This window comes from Hyperoodon ampullatus, assembly GCF_949752795.1.
Source record: "Hyperoodon ampullatus genome assembly, chromosome: 2".
Taxonomy (NCBI): domain Eukaryota; kingdom Metazoa; phylum Chordata; class Mammalia; order Artiodactyla; family Ziphiidae; genus Hyperoodon; species Hyperoodon ampullatus.
The window spans coordinates 161,980,885-162,006,561 of NC_136915.1; the positions used below are offsets into that span (position 1 = coordinate 161,980,885).

Sequence of the window (25,677 nt, forward strand, 5' to 3'; positions counted from 1 at the left end):
ATATCCACAGAGTTCATCAACCATCAGTACAATCTAATCTTAGAACATTTTTATAATGCCCCCAAAGAAACCTTGTAGCCATTAGCAGTCATTCCATATTCCTCCCCACACCCCCAGTCGTAGGTTACCACTAATCTACTTTCTGTCTCTATGGATTTACCAATTCTAGACATTTCATCTGAATGGAATCACAGAATATATGTTCATTTTGACTGGCTTCTCTCACTTGGCTTAATGTTTTCAAGGTTCATCTATGTTATAGCATGTATCAGTACTTCATTCCTTTTTATTGCTGAGTAACTTTATCCATTCATTAATTGATGGACATTTTGGTTGTTTCCACTTTTGCGTGTTATGAATAATGCTGTGAACGTTCATGTACAGGTTTTTGTGTGGACATACGTTTTCACCCTTTTATTTTTAACGTATGTGATTATATTTGAAATGAGTTTTTATTAGATAGCCTATAGTTGGATCATATATCTGCCATATGTCTGTGTTTAGGCCATTGTCTTTTTTTTTTTTTTTTTTTGCGGTACGCAGGCCTCTCACTGTTGTGGCCTCTCCCGTTGCAGAGCACAGGCTCTGGACGCACAGGCTCAGCGGCCATGGCTCACGGGCCTAGCCACTCCGCGGCATGTGGGATCTTCCTGGACTGGGGCACGAACCCGTGTCCCCTGCACTGGCAGGCTGACTCTCAACCACTGCACCACCAGGGAAGGCCCCATTGTCCTTTAATGTAATTATAAGTATGTGGATTTAGGTCAACCATTTTATTTTTTTATGTTTGTTCCTGTTTCCCTTTTCCTGCTCTTTCTTGGGTTCACTTTTTTTTTTTTTTGTAAGTATTGCATTGTAATTTATCTGTTGTGTTTTGAGCTATATCTCTTTGTATAGGTCTTTCTAGTGGCTGCTCTAGGGATTGCAATATACATATTAAACCACATTCTACTTAGAGTCAACATTTTACCACCTCAAGTGAAATATGGAAACCTTACTGTCATGTAATTTTCTTTCCCCTCTTTATGTTGTAGTTGTTACATATTATATCTATATACATTGAAGAGTCCCTACAGATGGTGTTATACTTTTTGCTTCCAATCATCAAGCATATTTTAAAGAACTCAAGAAGAGAAGAGTAGTGTATTCTATTTACTATTTTTGTTTCTCTTTCTTTATTCCTAATGAATAAAGTTTCCTTCTGATATTTCCATTCTGTCTGAAGAATTTCCTTTAACAATTCTTTTAGAGCAGGTCAGCTGTCAATGAGTTCTTTCCTTCAACTGAGAATGTCTTTATTTCACCTTCATTTCTGAAGGATGTTTTCTGTGATTATGGAATTTTGGGGTGACAGTTTTTTCTCTCAGCACTTAAGATAATGTTTTTTCATTTCTTTCTAGCCTCCAAGGTTTCAAATGCCAAATCTGCAATATTCCAGTCATTGTTCTCTTGTAAGTGTGATCCTGCAGTGAAGTAGTGAAACTCCCCACCTTACCTCAACCTGTTACATTTATCTCTTATGGACTTTATTTCTCACCTAGCACTTGATATATTCTGCCTAGCAAAATGCTTTGCACATAGTATCCACTCAGTAAATAATTGGCTGAATGAATGAAATATGCAGATTAAAAGGGCCAATATTTTAATAATTTAATAAGTGGGGGTGTAGAAGTGGGTAGTGTGTCATCTATTTATATATAGTTCCCAGATTTTCTATAATGAGTATATATTGCTTTTATAAACTGAAAACAATTTAAAAAGAAAACATGTCATACTAATAATTTTGTTGCATTTAATCTTAGGCTTTCATTTATCATTTTTTGGTGGTTAGTTTTTCATGGGCACTTTTTCATTTTATTTTTTTCTCTAAAATGTTAAAGGTGGTATTAGATGGTTTAGATAATTAAAAGCAGCATAGAATGACAAAAGTATCTTTTCATATTTTACTTTTAGAGTATTTTTTTAATATCTTTATTGGAGTATAATTACTTTACAATGTTGCGTAGTTTCTGCTGTATAGCAAAGTGAATCAGCTATATGTATACATATATCCCCATATCCCCTCCCTCTTGAACCTCCCTCCCACCCTCCATATCCCACCCCTCTAGGTCGTTACAAAGCATTGAGATGATTTCCCTGTGCTATGCAGCAGCTTCCCACTAGCCATCCATTTTACATTTGGTAGTGTATGCATGTCAGTGCTACACTGTCGCTTTGTCCCAGCTTCCCCTTCCCCCCACCGTGTCCTCAAGTAGAATGTCTTTTCTTAATTTTTGTAGTTTTCTAACTTAGATGCTGTCGTCATTTAAGTTTCATTTCCCACAGAGCTGTTTGCACATCCTTTGTATGTCTTTAATGACTTTGACTTTTCTGAACCTTGCCTAATTTTTATTGTGGGAGTTGTGTAGGTTTTCTCCTTTTACTTTTTTCTTTGACCAGTATTTAATGTAAGGGTGCTCCTGAATGTCCTATCATTATTGTAACTATTCTTTTCTTACCGACAAATTATAAATAGAAAGGTACTTATTGTCTGAACTTGGTTTTGTAGAGAAATGTTGAATTATTGAGACTTTTTTAGGGGTCCCTTATTCAGTTCTGTACAGTGCAATTCAGAGGGAGGTCAATACGCTTTAGCAAAAAGTATATGTTGATTTGTGTTTGTGTGCGTAAGTTGATAACAACTGGAGATGTCTAGTTGCCTAAATAGGAGTTGAACAACATAAACAGCACTGATTAGTTCTTCTCCAACTTCATGAAGGAGCCATTTAAATGTAACTGGCATTTTTTCACATTCATGATCCAGAATAAAGAACCTTACTATTTATTCTAAATTGTCCTCATTTAAGAGTGTGGCAATTGGCATGAAATATTATGCAGCTGTACATAGGAACAGAACTATTTCTGTGTGCTACTGTGGAGTGATCTTATAGTTAAGTGAGAAGAGCAAAGTGGAGAAAGAGTGTGAAATATCCTACTGTTTAAGAAGAAGGAAGGGTTTGTGAGTATGTATCCATTTACATTAAAACAGTGTTAAGAATAAAACACTTAAATTCATGTTACCTCTAAGGAAGGAGTGAATAGGGTAGAGAGGGGAGGGTACCACATTCCGTAGATTCAACTTTGGAACCATGTAAATATTTTATGAAATTTTAAAAGCAGAACTTAAAAATTGAAAATAAAATGAAACATTAACTCAGGTGGATATCCTAGAGGCAGCAATTCTCAGAATCTGTTTGTGGGGCTTCCCTGGTGGCGCAGTGGTTAAGAATCTGCCTGCCAATGCAGGGGACATGGGTTAGAGCCCTGGTCCAGGAAGATCCCACATGCCACAGAGCAACTAAGCCCATGTGCCACAACTACTGAGCCTGTGTGCCACAGTTACTGAAGCCCGCGCGCCTAGAGCCTGTGCTTCGCAACAAGAGAAGCCACTGCAGTGAGAAGCCTGCGCACCGCAACGAAGAGAGCCCCCGCTCACCGCAACAAAGAGAGCTCCCGCTCACCGCAACTAGAGAAAACCCGCACGCAGCAGTGAAGACCCAGTGCGGCCATAAATAAACAAACAAACAAACAGATTGTGTTCAACAAATCTCTGTGCTGACATTTGCACTGATGGTGCCAAAGCACTACAGGTAAAACTGTTTATGCCCTTAATAGAAATCAAAGTAGTGACATTAAACAGTACCTAGTAGTCATTGCATTGTAGTTGCCACGTTCTTGCAGTTAAAAGTCAGTTTTCAGATTGGTTCAAGATGGCAGAGTAGAAGAACGTGTGCTCACCCCTTCTTGTGAGAGCACTGGAATCACAACTAACTGCTGGACAACCATCCACAGGCAGATGCTGGAACCCACCAAAAAAGATACCCCACATCCAAAGACAAGGGAGAAACTGCAGTGAGATGGTATGAGGGGCACAATCATGATAAAATCAAATCCCATAACTGCTGAGTGGGAGACTCACAAACCGGAGAATAATTATACAGAAGTTTTCCCACTGGAGTGAAGGTTCTGAGCCCCACGTCAGGCTTCCCAACCTGGGGGTCCGGCAACAGGAGGAGGAATCCCCAGAGAACTGGACTTTGAAGCCAGCAGGATTTGATTACAGGACTTCCACAAGACGGGAGGAAACAGAGACTCCATTCTTGGAGGGCACACACACAGTCTTGTGCACACCAGTACCCAGGGGAAAGGAACAGTGACCCCATAGGATACTGAACCAGACCTACCTGCCAGTGTTGGAGGGTCTCCTGCAGAGCTGGGGGGCAGCTGTGGCTCACCACAGGGACAAGGACACTGGCAGCATCAGTTCTGGGAAGTACTTATTGGCATGAGCCCTCCTGGGGGCCGCAGTTAACCCCACCAAACAGCCTTTAGGCTCCAGTGCTGGGTCACCTCTGGCCAAACAACGAACAGGGAGGGAAGACAGCCCCACCCATCAGCAGACAAGCTGATTAAAGTTTTACTGAGCACGGTCCTGCCCACCAGAGCAAGACCCAGCTCTACCCACCACCAGTCCCTCCTGTCAGGAAGCTTGCACAAGCCCCTTACATGGCCTCATCCACCAGAGGTCAGACAGCAGAAGCAAGAAGAACTACAATCCTGCAGCATGCGGAATGAAAACCACAATCACAGAAATTTAGACAAAATGAAAAGGCAGATGATTATGTCCCACTTAAAGGAACAAGATAAAACCCCAGAAAAACAACTAAATGAAGTGGAGATAGGCAATCTACCTGAAAAAGAATTCAGAATAATGATAGTGAAGATGATCCTGGATCTCAGAAAAAGAATGGAGGTGCAGATTTAGAAGACGCAAGAAATGTTTAACAAAGACCTAGAAGAACTAAAGAACAAACAGAGATGAAGAATACAATAACTGAAATGAAAAATACACTAGAAGGAATCAATAGTAGAATAACTGAGGCAGAAGAACAGGTAAGCGACCTGGAAGACAGAATGGTGGAATTCACTGCCACGGAGCAGAATAAATAAAAAAGAAATGAAGACAGCCTAAGAGACCTCTGAGACAACATTAAGCGCACCAACATTCGCATTATAGGGGTCCCAGGAGGAGAAGAGAGAGAAAGGACCAGAGAAAATATTTGAAGAGATAATAGCTGAAAACTTCCCTAACATGGGAAAGGAAGCAGTAAACCAAGTCCAGGAAAACAGAGAGTCCCAGGCAGGATAAACCCAAAGAGGAACATGCTGAGACACATAATAATCAAATTGACAAAAATTAAAGACAAAAAATATAAAAGCAACAGGGGAGATGCAACAAATAACATACAAGGGAACACCCATAAGGTTATCAGCTGATTTCTGAGTAGAAACTCTGCAAGCCAGAAGGGAGTGGCATGATGTATTCAAAATGATGAAAGGGAAGAATTGACAACCAAGAATACTCTACACAGCAAGGTCCTCATTCAGATTTGATGGAGAAATCAAAAACTTTACAGACAAGCAAAAGCTAAGAGGATTCAGCAACACTACACCAACTTTGCAACAAATGCTAAAGGAACTCCTCTAGGCAGGAAAGAGACTAGCAACTTAAAACAACCTTGTACCTATATAGACTGCTATATCAAAACCTCATGGGAGCAGCAAACCCCAAAAGTACAGTAGATACACACACAAAAAAGGAAGAGCAGCCCAAACACAGTAATAAAGAGGGTCATCAAACCACAAGAGAAGAGGACAGAAGAGGAAGGGAAGAAGAAAGACCTACAGAAACAATTACGAAAATGGCAATAGGAACACACATATCAATAATTACCTTAAATGTAGATGGATTAAATGTGCCAACCAAAAGACATAGACTGGCTGATACAGAAACAAGACCCATATGTATGCTGTCTACAAGAGACCCACCTCAGACCTAGGGACACATACAGACTGAAAGTGAGGGGATGGAAGAATGTATTCCATGCAAATGGAAATCAAAAGAAAGCTGGAGTAGCAATTCTCATATCAGAGGAAATAGACTTTAAAATAAAGACTGTTATAAGAGACAAAGAAGGACACTACATAATGATCAAGGGATCAATCCAAGAAGAAGATATAACAGTTGTAAATATATATGCACCCAACATAGGAGCACCTCAATATATAAGGCAAATACTAACAGCCATAAGGGGAGAAATAGACAGTAACACAATAATACCGGGGACTTGAATACCTCACTGATCATCCAGACAGAAAATCAATAAGGAAACACAGGCCATAAATGACACATTAGACCAGATGGACTTAACTGATATATATAGGGCATTCCATCTAAAAGCAACAGAATACACATTCTTCTCAAGTGCACAGGGAACATTCTCTAGGGTTGGCCACATGCTGGGCCACAAAGCAAGACCTGGTAAATTTAAGAAAATCGGAATCATATGAAGCATTTTTTCTGACCACAATGCTATGAGATTAGAAATAAACTACAAGAAAAAAACTATAAAAAACACTAACATGTGGAGGCTATACAATATGCTACTGAACAACCAATGGTTCACTGAAGAAATCAAAGAGGAAATCAAAAAAATACTTAGAGACAAATGAAAATGAAAGCACAACAATCCAAAACCTATGGGATGCAGCAAAAGCAGTTCTAAGAGGAAAGTTTATAACAATACAATCTTACCTAAGGAACCAAGAAAAATCTCAAATAAGCAACCTAACCTTTCACCTAAAGCAACTAGAGAAAGAAGAACAAACAAAACCTAAAGTTAGCAAAAGGAAGGATATCATAAAGATCAGAGCAGAAATAAACAAAATAGAGACAAAGAAGACAATAGCAAATCAATGAAACTAAAAGCTGGTTCTTTGAAAAGATAAACAAAATTAATAAACCTTTAGCCAGACTCATCAAGAAAAAAAGGGAGAGGACTCATCAATAAGATTAGAAGTGAAAAAAGAGAAGTTACAACTGTCACCACAGAAATACAAAGGATCATAAGGGACGACTATAAGCAACTGTATGCCAATAAAATGGACAACCTGGAAGAAATGGACAAATTCTTAGAAAGGTATAGTCTCCCAAGACTGAACCAGGAAGACATAGAAAATATGAGCAGACTAATCACAAACACTGAAATTGAAACTGTGATTAAAAAACTCCCAACAGGGCTTCCCTGGTGGCGCAGTGGTTGAGAGTCTGCCTGCCGATGCAGGGGTTGCGGGTTCGTGCCCTGGTCCGGGAAGGTCCCATATGCCGCGGAGCGGCTGGGCCCGTGAGCCATGGCCGCTGAGCCTGCGCGTCCGGAGCCTGTGCTCCACAACGGGAGAGGCCACAACAGTGAGAGGCCCGTGTATCGCAAAAAAAAAAAAACAAAAAAAAACAACTCCCAACAAACAAAAAGCCCAGGACCTGATGGCTTCACAGGCAAATTCTATCAAACATTTAGAGAAGAGCTAACACCTATTCTTCTGAAACTGTTCCACAAAATTGCAGAGGAAGGTAAACTCTCAAACTCATTTCTACAAAGCAGCAGTCACCCTGATACCAAAACCAGACAAATACCACAAAAAAAGAAAATTACAGGCCAGTAATTCACTGATGAACATAGATGCTAAAATTCTCAACAAAATACTAGCAATCCGAATCCAACAATACATTAAAAGGATCATACACCATGATGAAGTGGGATTTATCCCAGGGATGCAAGGATTATTCAGTATCCACAAATCAATCAGTGTGATATACCACATCAACAAATTGAAGAATAAAAACCATATGATCATTTCAATAGATGCAGAAAAAGCTTTCAACAAAATTCAACACCCATTTATGATAAAAACTCCCCAGAAAGTGGGATAGAGGGAACATACCTCAACATAATAAAAGCCATTACAACAGAGCTACAGCTAACATCATAGTCAACGGTGAAAAGCTGAAAGTATTTCCTCTAAGATGAGGAATAAGACAGGGATGTCCACTTGCCATTTTTATTCAACATGGTTTTGGGAGTCCTAGCTCTAGCAATCAGAGAAGAAAAAGAAAAGGAATCCAAATTGGAAAAGAAGAAGTTAAGCTGTAACTGTTTGCAGATTACATGATACTATACATAGAAAATCCTAAAGACACTACCAGAAAACTACTAGAGCTCATCAATGAATTTGGTAAAGTTGCAGGTTACAAAATTAATACACAGAAATCTGTTGCATTTCTATACACTAACAAAAGATCAGAAAGACAAATTCAAGAAATAATCCATTTACCATCACATCAAAAAGAATGAAATACCTAGGAATAAACCTACCTAAGGAGACAAAAGACCTGTACTCCAAAAACTATAAGATGCCGGGCTTCCCTGGTGGCACAGTGGTTGAGAGTCCGCCTGCCGATGCAAGGGACACGGGTTCGTGCCGCGGTCCGGGAAGATCCCACATGCCGCGGAGCGGCTAGGCCCGTGAGCCATGGCCACTGAGCCTGCGTGTCTGGAGCCTGTGCTCCGCAATGGGAGAGGCCACAACAGTGAGAAGCCCGTGTACCGCAAAAAAAAAAAAAAAAAAAAAAAAAAAGAGTCTAACAAAACAGTTTTACTTAAGAATTTCCTTGATTAAGCAGTAAAAATGATTAATTTTATAAAAATCTTGATTCTCAGATACATGTCTTTTTAGTATTCTATGTGACAAAATGGAAAGTATGCATAAAGTACTTCTGCTGCTTGCCAAAATATTGTGGCTGTTTTTAGAGAGAGCCATGTGCAATTTTTGTGTGTTTTGAGCTGAACTGGCTGCTTTTTTCATGGAACACTATTTTCACTTGAAAGATTGAACTATTCAGATTTGGGATTTGGTAGACATTTTCTCAAAAATAAATGAAGTGAGTTTGCTCTTTCAAAGAAGACAGGTATTAATTGTTGGAAATGGTAGAATTTGAGCTTTTAAGCAAAAATTATAATTTAATAAAATTAGTAACCATCATTCTGCTCATGACAACTTCTTACTTAAAACTTTTGTGATGAGATTGATAGTGATGGTAATGAATAGAATGTTTCAATGTTATATAATGAAGTATATCAACATTTAGTGAATCATGATTTCCAGATGATCAATGCATGATGTTAAAAAATGCAAAGTACAGAATAGACCCATTTCAAGTACAAGGTAAACCCACAAATTTTAATTCGACAGATTATGAAAATTTTGTCTGTGTGGTTTCAGATTTCAGTTTACAGTTAACCTTTGTTGAGTTTGGTGTGGTATCAAAGAAGAATATCCATAATAATCTGAAAGAATGTTAAAATATACCTTCCTTTTATACCTCCATATCTGTGTGCAATAAGATTTTCATATACTTAAACAAAAATAACATCACAACAGATCAAATGTAGAATGAAGATTCTACTGTCTTGTTTTAAGCTAGATATTAAAGAGATTTGCAAAAAATGACAATGTTACTCTTACCTCTTAATTTTCTTTTCAAGGGTAGTTATTTTTAATAAAATATGTTAACATGAGTTTATTGTTATTTTAAAATTAATATTACAGTTTCTTAGTTTTAATTTCAAATATGGTAAATAATGATAGATGTAACCCACATAACAGAGGTCTTTGGAGACATCAGTAGTTCTTATTTTTTAATTGAAAAATTTTAATTATAAAATATAACATAAAACTTACCTTTTAAACTATTTTAAGGTGTACAGTTTAGTAGCCTTAAGTACAGTCACCCATTTCCAGAACTAGAACAATTTCTAGGTATTTCACATAAGTGGAATCATACAATATTTGTCCTTCTGTGCCCGACTTATTTCACTTAGCATAATGTTTTCAAGGCCCATCTATGTTGTAGCATATATTAAAATTTTATTCTTTTTTATGGTTGAATAATATTCCATTGTATGTACCACATTTTGTTTATTTGTTCATTCCCTCTGTACTCCTGGTAACAATATAGGAGCCTTAAAAAATGTAACTATTAATTATTGGTAATTTAAATAGCAGATTTACTGATTAAATAGTAAATCATATGGTACAGAATATAGATATGTATAAAATATGAATTATGGAGCTCCTTTGCCTTTTATTTTGTGTAATTTAGGGAAGGAGAAATTCAACCCAGTATTTGGAATTCTGAGTCATTAATTTGAGGTAACCCATTAGTCATTTAACTCTTGCTTTCCCCATGATGTTAACAGTACTGGCTTCATAAAGGTTAATTTCTTTGAGTGCATAAGGTTTGTTTTTTTTACACTGTTAATAATTACCTACATCAAAGTCATTCTTTCTTTAAGTTTACATTATAATTTTGTAACATCTTTATTGAAAGCTATTTCAATTCTACTATCTATAATTTTACCGTTACCTTTATTGACCTGGAACCAAGCACAGTGGCTGGTACATAGTAGGTACTTAGCAAATATTTCCTGAATCAGTGAGTGTTCTTAGGTGTACAGTAACACATTCTTGTATTATTTTTGTAGATTATACCACTAAAGTCATCCATGATTTGTAGATTTTACTAATTTCCTATAAGGTTCTTAAGTTTTATTTAACTTTGTTCCTATGTATTAGGAACAAAGATTAGGCTTTCACTTTTAAAAGTTTTAATACTCAAAAGTTTTCAGCACTATCATGCCATGTTTTTAACCTTTATTAAGCTATAATAGAGCCAAAATTTTACTGAAGGCCGTCATTTCCTGGTTTCTGTGCTTATGAATCAGATTGTAACTATTTCTTTGACTTCGGATTTGTGGTTTCGTGAACTAATTTAAGTGATGCAAAAGATGAGTCTTGTTAGGCGTTTCCTCTCTTTTAAAAGTGTAAACACTTTAATTGTAAACGTGTTTTCTTCAAGGAAACTTTTCTCTACAGTCTTACTTCATTATCACTTAGGAATGAAACCCCACCTATATGTGCTAATCCCTACGTGTTTTATTATTTGTTACTCGTGTGTCGGTTTTTACTTATTTTTTGAAAATGTTCCAGAGGTTTTGAAGTATCTCCATTCTGACTCAATGTTTTGCTAATTACTAGACATTTTCCTTTATGTAACTCTTCACCCACTTTGGACTTGTAAATGCTTACCCTTCCATTGGTTCCTTCTGGCTACTGAGTACATGAATGAGTGTCACATGCATATGGTATTGCTTGTCAGAGAGTGGAATTCCAAGACTTCCTCTGTACATAGATCAGTTAAACTTTTGTGCTTCTGGGCAGAGGAATGGTCTTTGGGGCAGCTCTGCTTCTACCTAATTGTTATGGCAGAGATCAGGACACATTGCTTTGCTGCCTGTGCAGTGAGGCCTCAGAAACTGCTCTACCCAACTTGACGGGTATGGTATAAGGATGATAGTTTGGGGAGGGTACATAATCACAGTAATCAAGCATGAATGGAGATTTCAAAAAATTAATATTATCTACTATTATCATCTTTATTCTTGGCCAGTGAAGCTTCATGTGTTTTTTTTTTCCTCGTATTTCATAGTAGGGCCTTAGTAAGTACCTATTGAATGAAAGAAGAAATGAATAACATATGATATTTTGTAGTATTAAGATACATATGGCTTGATATTGAGAGCAATTGATTTATCTAACCACCTTACACAGTTTTTAAAAGAGGTGTTAAAAAGTATTAGTTTCTTAGGGACTTCCCAGGTGGTCCAGGGGTTAGGACTCTGCTCTTTCACTGCCGTGGGCGTGGGTTTGACCCCTGGTTGGGGAACTGAGGTCCTGCAAGCTACGCGGTGCAACCAAAAAGAAAAAAAAAAAAGTATTAGCTTCTTAGAGAATATGCAATCAGACAAAGTAGAATTCTAGCAAGATAAGTGTTCGTAAAAATGCTTGGAAATGCCTAAACTGAAAATTTTGAATATTAATTTCTCCAATTACTACCTGACAAACTTCTACCTAGAAATTTCTTAAACTTAGAAATTTCTGCTAGAAGTTATTGAATGACTAATTGGTAAAAAGTGATTTTAATAAAATTAAACATTAATTTTAATTAAACAGACATTTAAACAGTAATTAAACATTAAACGTTAAATTTAGGAATTATCTCTGAATTTGAGTTTTATTCTGGATTTTAACTTGTTTAATCCTGATAATTTACTTTGTACAAGCTGCTACTTCTATGTTTTACCTTATTTTTATTGTTTGCTACAAGTGTATTAGTAGAAAAAAGTAATAAAATTACCTCTTCTTAATAGTCACAATGTATTTCTGCTACCTGGGTCCTATATTCCATAAGTAAAAATTAGAGTCTTCTGTTGTGTCATCTTAAGTCCATGATATACTTCAACAATAGTGAGTAATGAAAGATAACTCACTATCTAAGTTACCTCATGTATAGTAGTCACTTGACATTGTTCAAAAATAAAACATTCCCAGCCTATACACTTGTATTTGGGCGGGTGCAGTACATCTGAATCATCTGGATTTGACTGTCTTCAGCCGATGAGGAAAGTGGCATAGACTAGACCTACTGGGTAACACGGTGGCATTTACTTCCTATAGGTCCTCCCCCCTCTTTTTGTCTTCATTCCTTGGCTTGCTCTCCCCCATTTAGTTCTTTAACTCTTTATGATTTAAAACATGTTCATTCCTGGCCTCAGGAAAATGTTAGGATGTTTCTTGTCTTTGAAAAATTACCCCTTTTGTTTGGTGCTAGTGGGTAGGATGGTGTTTAAGTGGATATCCTGTGCAGGCGGATTGTACAGGAAATAGAGCCTTAGTACTGTGAGAACAAAAGAGTGGGAAGAAAGAAGAAACGAAGGAAATAAGATCTTTTGACTTGACCAAAAAGACTGTAAAACCAGAGATGGGAAGAAGGGGATTGGGGAATAAAAAGGATTGTTTTCCAAGTTGTGGTTCTTTTAGTACTTTGGTCTCAGAAATGACTGTTTTCCTGTATTTATTATTTTGTATATATTACAGAAATGTACGGTACTTTTTGGCCTGTATATATGTTTTAAGTTTTCATAAAATTGTGCCATAGGTCTCATTCTCTTTTCTCCTTTTGTCAAATAACATGGTTTTAAGAAGCCAACTTGCCTTTAAAAATCCTCCTTTGAGCTTGATGGCGTTCCTCTCCAGTACAGATGAATCACATGTCATAGACATGTTCTTGCACTTTGACAGTCTGTCATTCTACTCTCATCAGAGCAGAATTCCTGCTCATCCAATTTAAATGCTTTCTCTTCTCTGAAACCTTTTCTGACTGCAGAGTTTTGTTTTCTTATCCTGTCCTCTCATAGCATCCTCTGTGAGTATAGCAGTATGCATGGTTCATTTATTCAACAAATTGTTTTTAAGAGCCTCTTATATGCATTCACTGTTTGGGGTGCTTGGAATTTATTAGTGAACAAAGCAGGCAAAAATATCTGTCCTCCTGAAACTAATATTCTAGTGAGGTGAGGTAATAGTTGATGTGAATGTGATGATAAATAAATTACATATTTTGTGGTAATAAGAGTGATGGAGGGACTTCCCTGGTGGTACAGTGGTTAAGAATCCGCCTGCCAATGCAGGGAACATGGATTCGAGCTCTGGTCCGGGAAGATCCCACATGCTGCGGAGCAACTAAGCCCGTGAGCCACAACTACTGAGCCCACTCGCCGCATCTAGAGAAAACCCACGCACAGCAACGAAGACCCAACACAGCCAAAAAAAAAATAATAAATTTATATTAAAAAAAAAGTGATGGAGAGAAATACATTAGGAAAGGAGGCGTGGGGGATGTGGAAGTGTTGTCAGGAGTAGATGCATTTTAAAATAGGATGGTCAGAGAATGCCGTACCAAGAGGGTAACATTTTTTTTTTTTTTTTTGCGGTACGCGGGCCTCTCACTGTTGTGGCCTCTTCCGTTGCGGGGCACAGGCTCAGGACGCGCAGGCCCAGCGGCCACGGCTCACGGGCCCAGCCGCTCCGCGGCATGTGGGATCTTCCCGGACCGGGGCACAAACCCGTGTCTCCTGCATCGGCAGGCGGACTCCCAACCACTGCGCCACCAGGGAAGCCCTCAAGAGGGTAACATTTGAGTGAAGTGTCATGTGGATGTCTTGGGGAAGAATGTTTTAGGTGGATGGAAAAGCCAGTACAAAGGTCCTGAGGTAGGAGTGTGCCTGTATTGTTCAAGCAACAGCAGGGATGCCAGTAGTCAAAATGAGGTAAAATGGGAGAGGAATAGTAGGAAGATGAATTGGGAAAGGTAAGTTGCAAAGGGCCTTGCAGGCCCCTTGTAAGGACTTTAGGTTTTATTCCAAGGTAAGGAGCCATCAAAGAGTTTCGAGCAGAGGAGTAAAACAATCTGACTTATGCTTTAAAAGCTGGTTGGTGTGTTGAGAATAGACAGTAGAGAGCTAGGATAAGAAGCATGGAGATCAGTTAGAAGTCTGGTGAAATAATCTAGCTGAGAGATGATGCTGGTGACAGGGCAGTAGTAGTGGAGGGGGTGAGAAATGGATAAATTCCAGGTATATTCTTGGAGGCAGTGTCAATAAGATTTCCTGATGGATTGGATGTTGTATTGGAGAGCAAAAAAGGAGTCATGAATGATGCCAAGGTTTTTTGTTTTTCTTTCCCCACCTTTATTGATATAATTGACATGTAACATTGTGTAAGTTTAAGGTATAATAATACGTAAGTGTTGATTTGGTACACTTTAGTAATGCAAGATGATTACCATCATAGCATTAGCTAATACCTGCATCATGTCACATAATTACTATTTTTTTTGTGGTAAGAACAATTTCAATCTAGTCTCTTAGCAATTTTAAAATTTATAATACAGTATTATTAGCTATAATTACTGTGTTATACACTAGATCCCCAGAGCTTATTTATCTTACAGTTTGTACTCAAACTTCCAAGGTTTTTGGCCTGAGGAACTGAAAAGATGGACTTGCCATTAACTGAGGTGGAAAATTCTGTGAGAACAGCACATTTGGGGGAAAGAATGGATGCTAGTTTTTTATAGTAAGTCCAAATAATGTTATTTGTGATTTTTAATCTTTATATTCTGAGGCCCAGCATGGTGCCTACTGTATAGTAGATGTTCACTAAAATCATTAGTTTTGTAAATCTTAGATTTTTAATATACTGGGTTTCACAAAGTAAGGTATAAATATACAGTATTTGTTGTTTTTAGCCTGATAGGATTTAAGAGTTGGCTTCAGTGTCTACTTGATTACTGTTTCTGACTTGGTAGTACAGAAGTTCTTGTTACCCTTGATTTTTGTTCCTCTTATAATGTCAAACAAGGGGGACTTTCTTTTATCTAAAAAGAAGGAAATATACTTGAACTGTTTGACAATCATTAAAACAAATAATAATCATAAAACATTGTAATGTGTTACCACTATCACTGGCAAGAAACATTTATCATTGTGGATGGAACATGTGATATTCAGTATAGAACCTAAAAAATATTAGAATATTCTCTGTACTTCTTTTTGGCAGTTCTTTTCATGTTAATAAAGTAGCCCAATGGAAATTCCATTAGAGTAGATAATATTTCATTAGAATGAAGAAAAACATAGTACCTGAGACCAGTTTGAAGCATGTTTTATATGATATAGTATTTTGTTTGTTTGGTAATCCTAATTTGTTATTTTAGTATAATACAGCTGTTCCTATCCCACTATAATTCTGCATTTAAACAAGAAGCAAGGTAATCTGTTTCAAATTAACTTTTCAGGACATATGGACATATCTTCAGGTTTGTTGTAACATTCTTAATGTAAAACAATTTAATTAGCTGTGAAATTTAAAAAATATATTCTTTTTAAGAGGAGGAAGGAATGTGAAGAAGTGAAATAAACTGTTAGAAGAACATTCAACCTATAAGAGGAATTTCTGTCTATATGATACAGACGGTTATGAAGCCATTTTAAAAACATTGGTTAATGCTATTTTAAGTTTAAAAGACATCTCACTGTTTCCTGTCACTTATATTTTTGTGTAATTTGGTTATTCATTCAGTCAACAGTTACTGAACACATATTATGTGACTCTTGCTAGAAAAGAGATACAGTTCTTATGCCAAGGAGCACATTGTGAAGTTGGGGAAACAAACATAAATTGAGGATAAAGATAGGAGGTGTTACTGCAGCAAGTGTAATGCTTTTGTGAGCACAGGGAGGAGGAGCATGTGAGGCTTCCAAGGGGAGGTTATATTGGAGTTGAGTGTCATATCAATAAAATGAATAGAAGTCAGCCAGTCAAAAAAAAGGGTGGAATGAGTTCACATTCTAGGTAGATAGGACGATGTGAACAAAGGCAAAAAGGTAGGAAGCATCATGGTGTATGTTCAGATGTAAAATTTGAGGTGTGGAATGGGGGAGAGGTGAAACTGGAGGAATAGGTAGAGATCTGATAATAAGAGACCTTGTAGGCCATGTTAAAGAGATTTTAGCTTGATGGTGAACTATTAAAGAATCTTAAGAAGAGTGACATGGTCAAATTTTTGTTTTAAATAGATCACTTTGCCAGCTGTGTGGAGGATGGATTTGAGGGAGACAAGACTGGAGGCAGTAGTCCAGGTGAGAGATCATGGGAATCTGAACTAAGACATTGGCAGTACAGAAGGAGAGGAGGGAATGGATTGGAAAAGAAATAAAATCACAGATTCAAGGGTTTTTTTTCTTCATGTATGATAAAACCAAGTTTAAATTAAAAATGAGTGGAAGGAGAGGGAGAGAGAGACATACTAGAAAAGTGTTGTTTTTATGACAGAGGCAGTTGGATAGTGGCAGATTGCCACAAAAACCAGTTTTTAGTGATTAAGAACATTGCTACTGAAAGATGAGTGTATTTTTTTGTATAATTATCCTGAACTGTGAGAAGCAGGTGATCTTTAACTAAGATGGTATAGGGATCACCTGTTTGTGTAGTATAACTAAATCTAAGAACCACAATGCCTTGAGGAAGAAACCAGGTCTTACGGGGCTTCAACCAGTACACATGATAGAAACTCAATAAATCATGTCCACTGCTGGCAGTATTTTCTAGAGCCCTAAGTTAGTTATTTTATAAAAATGTACCACTTAGGAAAAGAAAATAGGGTAAAAAATTTTTTTTGATTAAAACAATTAACAATTGAAAGCTGTTATGTTATAGACAGTGCATGGTAACACAAAGGTATTTTGGGATGCCAAAAATATTTTGTATTAAACCAAAATATTTTTCTGTTATTTAATAGATAATTTTAGGATTTTTTTCTAAAAGCACGATTTCTGTAATTTTCTATATGTAAATGGAAGGTCTGGATTAATACAATCTGTACATATTTCTTATAATCTGTTATCTTTTCCACAATTTGTTTTATATGGAGAGAGTAAGGGGAGAAAGGTACTTTGGGAGGACTTATAAAACATAACTATTCCTTCTTAAAACCACCGTCACCTAGACAAAATATCTTGTGTGTTTTATAAAATGAGCTGCCATTTCTTTTTGAGATTTCTTTTTTTTTTTTTGAGGAAACTGTGCCTTTCCTATTCATTTATTTCTGATTTTGGTTAATGCAGATAACAGCTAAATGCTCGTTTTGTGTTCTTTTCTCTATCTTGTTGTATTTTCAACAAGTAGACTTCTCTCCTGCTTAGGAGATGGTGCTATTTTGCTCATTCTTCATGACTCCACAACTATGTGTACAGTTTTGTTCCACCCTGGAGCCATCAGTATAATGCCAGCAGCTAAAATATTGTGTATGTACTGAATTCAAATGAATTTCCATCTCTTGGACTTACTCTTTATGTTCTTTCTCCTTTTGTCTTTCAGAAGCCTTGCACCGTCCCTATGGTTGTGATGTTGAACCCCAGGCCCTGAATGAAGCCATCAGGTGGAGCTCCAAGGAGAACTTGCTTGGAGCCACTGAGAGTGACCCTAATCTCTTTGTTGCACTTTATGATTTCGTAGCAAGTGGTGATAACACACTGAGTATCACTAAAGGTGAGCTTCTATGTAACATCCTCTCACTTTTCAGTTTTTATTAGTGGTTAAGAAATAAAGGGGTGTATTCTAGATTCTGCCTCTGACTAAAATTAGCTAGGCGGTTTGGGCCCAGATACCTTTGGTTCATTCTTTTTTTTTTAAACCTGTGTCGGGGATAATGCCACTTTATCTACTTTATAGGATTTTTATTAAGGCTAAAATGAGACCAAGTACTTTAGAAAAAACACCACACGATATATACATAAACTTTACTCATTCTCAGAATTCTGTACTATATGTAATATGCCAGCATTCACCTGCCACAAAGGTAAGGTTTACCGTACACCTCTTCTCACTGAACTGTGGCTAAGATGTCATGTTGCCAGACCCCAGTGCTACTCTAAGTGTCGTTCGTGGACTGACTGCCTACTTGAGAACCATTCGTTACCAGTCTGCACTGAGATTAAGAACTTTCACTCAAAATGTAAAACAACTACATTGCTAAGTACACTATTTATTATTTAGTTCAGCTGACATTTTCCTTTTTTGGAACAAGACTTTCACCAGGAAGAAAGTGATTCACATTCTGGCACAAGCATCTTGTTATGGACCTGCTTTGAGTAACACTGGCCTAGACAACTTACCAGTCATTTGTGTTTATACGGGTTAGTGAAATGACTAGTAGGAAGGGTTTCTATTGTAGTAACACTCTCAACAGAGCAGTAGTTTATTTTCAGTAGTAAATTCTTAACAAAGGGAACATCGAGAACATGTCCAGGTAAAACCAATCATTATTGGTTTTTTGGACAAGGACAGAAAACGTGAAACTTTTCTGAGAAAGAAATAGTATAGGACATTCTCATTGTGTACGTGAGTTGGATTGCTAATCTGCTTAAGCTTTTCTTGTCTTTTGCATTTATGAAAGCTTCCTACTGGGAAAAAGTAAGATTCAGGATAATTTTCAGCTAAATGAAAATGTAACTTAAATGATTATTTGTCGAACATATTCTTTTTATTTGTTAGGGTTCAGAATGAGGTATTAAATGGGAGTGCATATACCAAATTAAGAAAACAGGTCTCCACTCAAGGAATCTTACCGTTAAATAAAATTTTTATATACATCAGTTTTTAAAATCCAGCCAGATTCTTCAAAAGCAGAAATCCTTAAAACTGAGTTTCTCAAACTGGGGTATAGGTATGTCCCAGAGGTACATGTGCAAGGAGGTACAGGAAAAATAAAGCGCATTATTATCTCCTAACATCAATTTACTTAAAGATTTTGGGTAGTTTTGGGGGCAGCCGGTTGGTGATGGTATTTGTACATGTGTGGGGGGCTGTGTTTTATGGTGGGAGGAAAGTTTTACACAGAGGTTTAGGATAAAACAAAGGACTTCAAAAGCATTTTATACTGTGTGGTAGGTAGTCTCTTTGGGCTACAACACACTCTTTTACCTTAAGATGCTTAAGTGGAGAAGTTGGTGAAGTGAAGACTCAGAACATTCTTTCCTAGTTATAATTTTCATGTCAGTTATTTTCCAAGATAGCTCAGTCACCAAGGAAACATTGATAAAGAAAGCCTGTTGATTCATCAGTTACCAGTAATGGCAACTACTAGTGTGCAGCCCAAGAAGTGGGATTCCCGTTATCTTATGACCAACAATGATTTCTTTTAAAACCTACGAAATGCCAGGTTTTTATCCAGGTTCTTATTAATATAAAACAATGTCATGCTAAAGCTAATTTATTATTTTAAAAGACAAGAAAATATTTTAAAAATAAAATAGCAATACTTATTTTAGTTCCTTCTTCAAAGATAATATTTTTCTTGAATTAAAAAACAAAGTTCTCCCAGGATTCCTCTGGCAATAGGGCCAATGTTTATATCCATTGTCAATTTCCATGGTATTCAAAACTTCCAGAGTGGAAAATTCTCCTCCTAACTGCTAAAATGAGAAAAACAAACAACCAAAAACCTAAGGAGTTTGACTGTATCCTGATTATGATGACATGTCATTATCAGTTCTTTGTAAGGAAGCAACAGTAATGTACTTGGTAAAGAACTTAGTCTTTAATTCTCATTCTCATAGAGTAGTGGAGAAAAACTACAGACTGACAAATCTTATTTAGCTTTTCTGGCAGCAGTAAGATTTTTTTTCCCCTGCAGATATGGTTGGGGAGTATTTATCAGTACACATGCATTTCCACCACCACATGCACATACACTACTATATACCTATACGTATGTATATTTTTTGTATGTGTGTGTGCGCAGATGCATATACTCATGTTTTTTCTCATTGAAGTGTCTCACATCTCAGGGTCTTGGGTGAGGTGGTAGGGGCTAATAGAAAGTTACCCTATGGCAAACATTTCTGTAGACCACTGAAAAAAGTTAGATGGCTGCCAGAATAGTAATTTTGAGTTTTTCCTCAACAGCCTTTGCCTGATAACTACTGAGCCATGTGCTTTTGATCGCTCTGGCTTTCTTCTGTTTTCTGACACTGAGAAGTCAATGTGAACTCTGTAGGAAGGCTTGCATCTCTCAGATATGGGAGCCTAAGGCCTTATAAGGATTCTTTAAGTTATCATTTATCACTAATGATACCTCTTTCACCTTCCCTGTTTTGCCTGTGCTGCAAGTACAGGGGCAGGGTGTATGTTTGGGGAGTCTAAAGTTGATGTTCACAGCTTTATTAGATAAAGAACATTGAAGTTGATAGCAAAGATAACTCCGAGTAACTTGTGTCTTGTGTTCCAACTTCAGACTCAGCTTCCCTTTGCCACACACTAATTTGAGAGGAGCTGATAGGGGTGATTAATTCATCATGGGGAATGGGAGGGAAATTGGGAAATTCTAACTGTTTTAAAACTTGAGTCCTGGAAAAGATTGTGCTTCGGAGTCCTCACTGCCCACCTCCACCTCCAAGTACTTTTCTTTCTGAAAATGTTGCTGAAAGCTCTGTGGTCGGTTCCTTTTTGTTCTTTGTTTTTTTTACATTGATGGTTTTTGTAGCCTTTGTGCCAACTGAAATTTAGAAGTAACTTTGTATTTTACATGTCTTATCCCTAATCCTTGATTGTGGTTAACACTGGACCATATATAAGATACATTCCCTGACAGACTGTTTTGAGGAAAAAATTAATTTCATTTTTTTGAAGTGAGACTGTGTCATTTTCCAGACATTTGAGGAACCTTTTTATCTTTGTATGCTACCTTAGTTGCATACATGGAGTTTCTGGTTAAAAACCTTTAAAACTCTGTAGGTAATGTCAGAAAACCATCTCTTAACTATGCTGCTTTTGTTTAAGCTACGAGCTAAAGATATCAGTCAGGCTATGGTGACAGCCAAGTTTTCATTATTTTTAAAAATTTTGTTGGCTTAAAAGTTCTTGATTCATTTTTCAGTGAGTTTTAAGTTTGACAGTAGACTGCTTCCGTTTGAGATAGTCTTAACATCTTTTCTTTCATTCTGTAATGACCTCCTGGCCAGGTGAAAAGCTACGAGTCCTTGGTTACAACCAGAATGGTGAGTGGAGTGAAGTTCGCTCTAAGAATGGCCAAGGCTGGGTGCCAAGCAACTACATCACCCCAGTGAACAGCCTGGAGAAACACTCCTGGTACCATGGACCTGTGTCTCGCAGTGCAGCAGAGTACCTACTCAGCAGTCTAATCAATGGCAGCTTCCTGGTGCGAGAAAGTGAGAGCAGCCCTGGGCAGCTGTCAATCTCGCTTAGGTATGAGGGGCGTGTGTATCACTACAGGATCAATACCACCACAGATGGCAAGGTAAGACTGGCTGGCAGCCACCTCTAGGTGTGGACTGGCTACTCTTTAGAAACAATATTCAGAACGACTAAAGAATATAGTTTTTATGTCTGACATGAAATAAACTAATCACTGACGTGAGTTTGAGCTATTTGGCCTGTGAGAGAGAGCTTACTCTTTCCAAAAGAATATGGTAATGGAAATTAAAAACAGTATTATGTTAATAGTTTAATGATGAGCTAGATTTGAAGGTGAAGAATGAAGAAAACAGCTGTATAAGTTAACTGTTATCATCATCATCAGTATACAAGTATGCATATATGCATCCAATACATTATGTTGAATTTATAAATTAAACCTTGTATCTATGAAAATTATAATGATCTCTACCAGAAAGTTTACCGAGTAAGAATTTAGGCTTCTGAGACTGATGTTGATCATTAATGTATGTTAATATAAATATTTCAATCAGTCATTTAGCAGTTTATGTGTTAGAAAGACCAACCATATAGAAATGGCCATATTAGAATGGAACTGTTTTACTTTATAAATGGTAAAGTATAGGCTTATGTCAGTTCTTCTGTTGAACCGTAAATTTAGATTGAATTGTTTCTTCCACTCTTTCTCTCTTTGTGATATGCATAGTAGGGGCAAAGCACACAGGCTTTAAAGCAAGCAGATCTGGTTTGCTGGGTAACTCCATCATTTATTAATGTTGTGACCTTACTTAAGCCTCAGTTTCCCATCCCATATTATTGGATTCTTGTGAGGATTCAGTGAGATAATTTCCATAAAACAGTCGCTGGTAAAAAGTAGGAGATAGTAAATTATTAATTTTCTTTCTCTTTTGCATCACCTTACAGACATATTTTTTCTTGATGAAACCAAATAGAATCAGATAATGATATAAGAGAGACTCAACAGATCTACTTCTGGTTGTATACCCAATAGTAATGAGTGCATATGTGTACAGAAGACATGTACAAGAATGTTCACAGCAGCATTATTTATAGTAGTCAGAAACTAGAAACACCCAACTGTCTAACCACAGTAGAATGAATTAATACATTGTGGTATATTCATAAAATGGAATCTCATACAACAGCAAAATTAACATAGTACTGCTACACACACTCTCAGGAAGAACTGTGACCCACCAGCTGCCTACTTTTGTAAATAAAATTTTATTGGAATACAGATACACCCATTTGTTTATGTATTGTCTACGGCTGCTTTCTCAATATTATGGCAGATTTGAGTAATGACAGAGACGCTATGGCCACAAGCCTAAAATATTTACTATCTGGTCCTCTAGAAAAGTTTGCTGACCCCTTTCATAGATGAATCTCATACACATAAAGCTGAGCGGAAGGGGTTAGTGATTGCCAGGGGATGGGGATGAGGGGAGTGGGAATGACTGCTAATGGGTATGCGGTTCTTTTGTAGGGTGATGAAAATGTTCGGGAATTAGATAGTGGTAGTGGTTGGACAACCAGTGAATATATTGAAAAACACTGTATTGTACACTTGAAATAATGAATTTTATGGTGTTATATATGAATTATATCACAAAAAAAAAGGTTGAGTGAAAGAATGCAGGCACAAAACAGTACTTATTGTGTGATACCATTTGTATAGGTATAGTTCACAAGCAGGCAAAGCTAATCTAAGGTGTTAGAAGTCAGCAGAGTGGTTACATTTGCAGGGGTAAATAGCTGGGAGGGCACAAGGGAGGCTTCTGGGTGCTGGTAATATTATAATGCTCCATGTGGGAGATGTTTACATGGGTGAGTTCACTTTATAGAAATCATCAATTCTCCATTTATTAATTGTATACTCTTCTGTATACACTAGAAATTTCTTTTTTAAAAAAATAAGCAAGCTCCCTTGGGAGATAAGGCCCAAAGACTGCTATCTTACTTTATACTTCTTACTGCTTATCACAAATTAACTACTATTTTGTTAACAACTCTCTGAAATAAAATTGTGGCTTTTTGTAAAATGGCCTAGACGCTCAAAAGCACATCCTAATGAAATAAAAATTATAAGATATTTGAATACCCTCTCCCTACCAAAAAAACTGAAATCAGTGTTTTTCAAATTATGTTCTGTGCAGGATTCTGAGGTGGTATTTCATAAATTTTTACAGGAAGCCAGTCCCCTCTTACCTACTTTAATCAGCGTTTCTCTTCCTTTATCTTACATATTTGGGTTCCGTGGTCTTTTTGCATAAAAATATTTGAAGACCAGTGATCTTGGCGATCCAGAGAGAGATTTTGGAAGCTTTTCCCCCTCAAGACTAGAGCTACTTTAGGAACCATAGGAAGAGTGGTTTAAATGAGATTAAACTGAAGTCTGTTTCTCCCTGCCATCATGGTTTAATTCTTCCATTTACCTCAATAAGATAATTCCTTATTTTCATATTTTTAAATCGATATTTTTTAAACTGAAGTATAATTGGTATACAATTGTGTTAATTTCTGCTGTACAGCAAAGTGATTCAGTTATACATATATCGACATTCTTTTTTTATATTCTTTTCCATTATGTTTTATCATAAGATATTGAATGTAGTTCCCTTTGCTATACAATAGGACCTTGTTGTTTATCCAGTCTATATATAAATCTTACATCTGCTAACCTCAACCTCCCACTCCATCCCTCCCCCAGCCCCCTCCACTTGGCAACCACCAGTCTGTTCTCTATGTCCGTGATTCTGTTTCTGTTTCAGAGATAAGTTCATTTATGTCATATTTTAGATTCCACATATAAGTGATATCATATGGTATTTGTTTTTCTCTTTCTGACTTACTTCACTTAGTATGATAATCTCTAGTTGCATCCATGTTGCTGGAAATGGCATTATTTCGTTCTTTTTTTATGGCCAAATAGTATTCCATTGTATATAGGTACCACATTTTCTTTATCCATTCACCTGTCAATGGACATTTAGGTTGTTTCCATGTCTTGGCTATTGTGAATAGTGCTGCTTATTTTCATATCTTAAGACCAGTGAAATAATGACCTCTTTTAGGTTGGTTTAGCTTTTCTCCACTCTCCTCACCAGGTGTACGTAACTGCTGAGAGCCGCTTTAGCACCTTGGCCGAGCTTGTTCACCATCACTCCACAGTGGCTGATGGACTGGTAACAACACTACACTACCCAGCACCCAAGTGTAATAAGCCTACAGTCTACGGTGTGTCCCCTATCCATGACAAATGGGAAATGGAACGAACAGATATTACCATGAAGCACAAACTTGGGGGTGGTCAGTATGGAGAGGTTTACGTTGGCGTCTGGAAGAAATACAGCCTTACGGTTGCTGTGAAAACATTGAAGGTGGGTTGCTGAGAATTACAGTTTTCAGGCCTCTTTTTCTTTTGTGCTGAATCACTTGGACATATCAGCTTGCCCTTCTTTAGCTTTGGAATGCTTTCCACCCACTGGTGCCAAGCACATCAGCAAATTGTGATGATTAACCCTGGTGCCGTTGCTGACAATGCAGGGGCAGATTATTCACTGAAATGCAGTGAAATCCACATGTGGGGAAGGTTTGTCTCTGGAGGCTGTTGATGTAGATCTTGGTGGGAGGTTAGAAGCACATTATTACTTGTAAAAGCAAAGCAAGCTGCTTTCCTTCCTCAGAACAGCCCCTGCTGGACAGAATTCTTCATGCATTGTTGGAGAATCATGGGCACTGTCTTGTTCCGTCCTTTATCTCCCTGCTGCTTGCTCCTCCCATCTCCATGAGATTAGATCACTTTTTCTTGTTCTTCATATTCACAGAAATCTTTTTCCTGATGCCACCCTCTTTCTCCTTTAAGCATCCTGGTATCAAATTACAAGTTTTGTCACTCATTCCATTCTCTGAAGATTTTCTCCTGTGCCTCAGTAGCTCTGGCATGTCACTCGAAAGGACTGCTCTTCACCTATGAGTAGTATTCAGTTCTTTTGCAAGCACTTATTAACTGCTTGTTCTGAGTGTGAAACAGTATGTACAGCCTTGCAGATATGCTTTGCTCCTTAAGGAATTTGTCAGGAA

The 25,677-nt window shown here is 37.3% G+C and overlaps 1 protein-coding gene across 7 annotated transcripts in view; it reads left to right on the plus strand.

Moving 5' to 3' along the window:
- The window catches only part of ABL2 (ABL proto-oncogene 2, non-receptor tyrosine kinase), a gene marked incomplete at both ends in the record, with an annotated part of 111,370 nt that overhangs the window by 75,471 nt on the left and 10,222 nt on the right, over positions 1-25,677 (plus strand). For 2 of the 7 annotated variants that reach the window (XM_079697770.1, XM_079697773.1), the window contains 5 exons: positions 11,162-11,273; positions 16,416-16,478; positions 17,716-17,886; positions 21,360-21,655; positions 24,702-24,974. In XM_079697770.1, the coding sequence (XP_079553896.1) occupies positions 11,162-11,273; positions 16,416-16,478; positions 17,716-17,886; positions 21,360-21,655; positions 24,702-24,974 (915 nt within the window). Of the gene's footprint in view, positions 1-11,161; positions 11,274-16,415; positions 16,479-17,715; positions 17,887-21,359; positions 21,656-24,701; positions 24,975-25,677 lie in introns of those variants that run through there. The other 5 variants (XM_079697768.1, XM_079697771.1, XM_079697769.1 and 2 more) reach the window with 3 other exon arrangements.